This window comes from Triticum aestivum, chromosome 6D (genome assembly GCF_018294505.1).
Source record: "Triticum aestivum cultivar Chinese Spring chromosome 6D, IWGSC CS RefSeq v2.1, whole genome shotgun sequence".
Lineage (NCBI taxonomy): Eukaryota > Viridiplantae > Streptophyta > Magnoliopsida > Poales > Poaceae > Triticum > Triticum aestivum.
This window is the reverse complement of record NC_057811.1, coordinates 210,955,607-210,960,667: the sequence shown is the minus strand read 5'-3', so window position 1 is coordinate 210,960,667 and position 5,061 is coordinate 210,955,607. Positions and strand designations below refer to the sequence as shown.

At 45.4% G+C, this 5,061-nt stretch overlaps 1 protein-coding gene across 1 annotated transcript; it reads left to right on the top strand.

Annotated features, from left to right (window-relative positions):
• The first annotated feature begins 2,982 nt into the window (after positions 1-2,982).
• Positions 2,983-4,390, top strand: LOC123141434 (translation initiation factor IF-2). The gene is made up of 2 exons (XM_044560581.1): positions 2,983-3,538; positions 3,723-4,390. Exons 1-2 carry the CDS (start codon positions 3,360-3,362, stop codon positions 4,015-4,017), a joined length of 474 nt encoding a protein of 157 aa, XP_044416516.1. The 5' UTR covers positions 2,983-3,359; the 3' UTR covers positions 4,018-4,390.
• The last annotated feature ends 671 nt before the right edge of the window (positions 4,391-5,061 follow it).

The window sequence follows — 5,061 nt, the reverse complement described above, 5'->3', positions numbered from 1 at the left end:
GCTCCCCTTGTGTCAAATCAATAAATTTGGGTTGAATACTCTACCCTCGAAAACTGTTGCGACCCCTATACTTGTGGGTTATCACCTGATGATACCCAACAGGGGATTTCGGTCACCATTTCTTCATCGCCTCACATCCGCGGACCTGCAGGAAAGTTGGGTATGTTTTTTCCGTCACACTTTTTGACACAAAATAGGCCGCAACTCCACATCTGAATGTATATTTCCATAAATTTGCTCCGTGGTATCAACAATACAAAAAGATATGTGTTCTTGTTCGGATTTGTCATCTATTAAGACTAGATAGTTCTACCACACCAGGTATAGAACACTAGTTAGATTAGAACCCCAACACACGAACAAAACGAGGTTCAATAGATCAGTGTTGCAGTTCGCTTATCATGCTAGCGAAGTACACTTCAAATGACCTTCCAGTGCAAACATGTTACAGTATAATATATATTCTACTAAAACTAGAGATCAATTCCGTATATAAGTTTGTTCATACATTGCAATTGCTTTCTTAAAAAGAAGTCATATATATGTACGTATTTAATTCAACATTTGGTATGCAGTTTACTTATAAAATTTGATGTTTACTTAAAAAATTATTTTTCCATGCATGCCAAAATTCAGAAACTGCCATCCGCAATAAGGTTTCCTGCTCTGAGTTCAGGGAAGGTTACTTTGGAGACACAACACAAGAATGGGTATGCAGACATGCAAGCTGACTACCACATTGACTCTGAAGACTGCATCAACATAACTACTGGCTAGAAAGATTTCGTCTCCCAGAATGGCTTTGAGGCTGGAGAAGTGGCCATGGTGTTTTTCTACAAAGAAGAAGACTCCCTGTAGTTTACAATATTTGCACTGTAGGTTGTCTAGGATAAGGCAAGCCATCTGTGGCATATTCTAATGCTTTGTTTATGTTGTATGCTTTTAAAATTATGTCCATCAGAAGGCTTGAACGATGCCTTTTTAAAGCATGCAACCTCATCTGCATCCTTTTATCACCCTTTTTAGACAAAGTTGTTGCTGACAGAAATGCAGTTCTCTAATACACATAGTACGGTCCTTATATATAAAAGTGTAGTACTCTGAACAATAACAATGCTATGCCAATGGTCGAAAACTTTGTAGTTAACCTATGATGTTCAACAGAATTCTCATGGAATGGAGTTCAGAAGAATTGACATAAATAGTAGAAATAGCAGCATAACTATTCTAATAATGTAGTACGAAAGTGCATACTATGCAGTTCTCTGAAACACAGAATGCAGTTTGAGAAAAAGAAAAATCTCCTAAGCTGTCATGCCCAGTATAATACAGTTACATTGAAGTCCACTACTTAAGAAAATGCAGTACACTACAAACATATGCCAAACTGCAACAATAAAATCAAAGCAGTATAGGTCTAGACATGTAGGAGACTAACAGAGGTGCCAATTCCACTCGCGGTTCGATAAGTGGCCAAAAAATTGCGCAACCACTCAAATTTGAACAATTACCCACAAAAAATATATCAAACCCACGGCCACTGGGATGAACAACATGCACTATTCTATAAAAATGCACACCAAAAATACGAACATTACAGGCGCAATACAGTGAATTCAAACCAAAAAGAGAAACTAATTACAAGATTCAAAATGCATCGGCGCACAAAATCCAAAAAAACAACAAGAACAGACGAGCGGACGAAGCTCACATACCCAGACAATCGATTTTCGCTAGGGATGGCAGTTTTGCCTATGGGTATGGGTACCCGCGGGTACCCTACCCGAAAACAACGGGCATGGGCAAGACTTGGAGAGATTTTTGTACCCACGGGTAATGGGTATCCATACCCGCAAAATATACGGGTAGGGCATGGGTATGAACTTGTGCCCATGGATAACCCAATGGATACCCAGAAAATGATAAAAAATGAAAATAGTTCCTATTACATGTGGGTCAACATACAACTCCTATGGCCCAACCCTAAATCTCGTATCATAAACCGTCCATAGCTCATAGGCCCGTAATCACCTGCTCGCCACTCCTCCTACGGCTTATGTGACTTCTCAAAAAGATGAAACATCAACTCTTCTGTATTGGACTATTGTCCAATGATCAAGTTATTCCCCATGAACTGCTGCTCATACTCCATTGATGCCTCTAAGAGGCCTCCCACATGAGGAGGCTCTGTCTGTGCTATACTGCTTGCCCATCATCACTTGATTTTAAAACTCATTTCTCTAGCTTTAAAAAATTTAATGTTATACATTTTACCCACTGGGTACCCATTGGGTATAGGATACCCGATGGGTATGGGCACGGGTGTTAATTTATGCCCATGGGTATTGAAGTGGGTGGGTATAGAAAGTTTCTATGGGTATGGGTTTGGGCAGAAGGAGGTTGTACCCAGCTATACCCTACCCATTGTCATCCCTAATTTTCGCAGAAATTGAAAACTAACTCCTAAAAATTAGACAAATTGTAGAGTAATGGACCGATTAAAACGAATGCAATCAAAAAATTCCTACTAACAAACAACATCCGAGCACGAAAAAGTCGCATCCGACGCAAACACGAACAAACAGAGAAAGCTCGTCCGCCAAATCGCTCAATTGGAAAGATTTTAGTCGCTTTTTCTGTAAATTACAAAGAATAAAGGTCAAATGAGATCCAGAAACAAATTAAATCATCCCGCAACACCCGATTCCACACAAAACACACGGGCGGACTGCCAAAAAATAAGCAGTTCTTCCATGAAGCATTGCAGTGCTCATTGTAAGAAAGATGCAGTGTGCTTATCTTGTATCTATATAGTAGCACTATTCTATTCTGGAATCAGAATAGTTATTCTGATCATGATCCGTCTTATATAGGGCCCGATGGATGTTCCTGAGCCGAGCAACCCACCTGACCAATACGAGGAAAAGAAGCCCAACCCACCTGCTCCTACGATCCCGTCCCCTATCCTTCGAACAGCATGACGCCGCAACCACCGCCTCCCTCCCTGGCTCGCGCCGCCGCCGGGCCCCGGCCACAAATCGCACTGCCTCCCTACCCCGACCTTCAACCGCGCCGCCGCTGCGTCCTCCCTCCCGTGCCGCCACCGCCACCACCCTCCCCACCTCGCCACCAACCGGCGCCCCGCCGCACCCCCGACCCCAACCGGAGACACCGCCTCACCTCCTTCCCGGATTCCGCGGCATCGTCCCCCACACGCTGCCGCTGACGACGGGAGCAACCACCGGTGCGGGTTGCTCCACCACCTACTGGCCTTCACCGCTCCCCTCCACCAGCATCGGCCCCACCCCAGCCATCGAGCGTCGGCGTCCCCCATCTCCCTCCACCTTCCTCTGCGCGTGATGGACGCATGGCACGGGACCGTGAGCTCACCGGATTCCTTCCCCCTACAGCCAGCGCCACCACCTACATCCGGCGCCATAGTCGTCCAGGTCGTTCACCTTCGCCGCCTCAGGCCATGCAACTCCGCCCGTGTGAGTGCGCGCCGCACCTCCGCAGCTTCTCCGCTTCGAGATGGCAGGTGACCTCGTTGATGTCTGAAGCTACTTCCTCCCCCTATCCTAAAACTGAAAATCCATATCAAAGCGTCGATTCCTCCCCCTGTCCAGTCTTGTATTTGTTCTATAAGTGATTTTCATTGATGTCTGAAGTCCAGATGTATCTGCAGGTGTAAAACACTCGTGATTTTGGTCCATTGTTTTCAGTTTCACAAGCCGCAGCCCATGCGCCGCCCCCAACCCGCCCCAACCGATGATGCCGCTTCTGCCCTGCCCCCAACCGGCAATGCCGCCGCAGTCCCGCCCCCAATCGAGCACCGCCCCTGCTCCTTCAGGCGAAGGGCCCTGTCTCGCGTGCCTTGTTCCACTAGCCACCGGCTCCGTCCGCCGTCCTTTCTCTCCTGAACTTCTTCTCCGTCGGCAGGGACGAGCAGGGAGCTGTCATCCATGTCGTCCTCAGCCACCATCAGCTTGGGAAAAACAGTTAATTGCTGACGCATAGGTCCAACGCCGAACCAGGCAAATGTGCGGCTGAAGAAGTTCAAACAAGGGGCGCGGAGCAGCTGGAGGTCAGCAAGCATGGGGGTGAAGCTAAAATGGAGCAAACGCAATCTTTGCGCAGTGGCGCACAAGCCCTGAGCAGCGACCACGCATGATGCGAGCAGCTTGAGAAGCAATAATACTACTAGAGACGGAATCTCGAGATGACTGAAGTCCAACTGTTGCGTTGGACAAGGTCCATCAAATTCGTGGTTGACAAATTCAACCCTCTCAGGTTGTGCCTATTATTTTTAATATATCTCAAAGATGAATGCATATTCCATTAAAAAAATGAATGCATGTATTGACGAGAATACCTCCAGGAAATTCAAACATTCGTGGTTCACTTAGTGTTTGAAGCTTGGAAAAAGAGAGAATAAAAATTGACGGTAAAAAACAAGCCAAAATGCATTTTAATCAAAAAAAGTGTTTGCCCAAAGATAAGCTATAGAACTTCACAAAACCCAAAAAAGCCTATATGTTAAAAGACAAAACAGTGACAATTTTTTCCATCGTCGAAACTAAACCAAGAAGTTCAAATTTAAAATACATAGCAGGTCAAATGTTTATAAAAAACAGAAAATTTTGTATCTAGAAAATAAAAATCAAGAAGTTCAAATGAAATAACACATGACTTTGGTGTTTATTTTTATAAAAGAACATGGTTTTACCGTTTCAAAAAATGGAAAAGAAAGAAGTTCAAGTGAAAAAACAATCTGATATTAAAAAACAGAAATGACTAGAGGAGATCCTCCCGAACCTGTTGAAAAAAATACCCGGTCTTAAACTACCCAAACCCACCCCGCGACCCAACTGGTGATGCACGCCACCCCTCGCACTATCCACCCCGACCCACCTAGCGACGATGCCGCAGCACCGCGCTTAACCGGTGACGACGACGTCGCCTCGAGCCCAAGGAACGACGTCGTAGCCCTGCCCCCAACCGATGATGCGTCACAAACCGTCGCCAATTGGAGATGCTATTGCATATCATCCCTGGATCCCG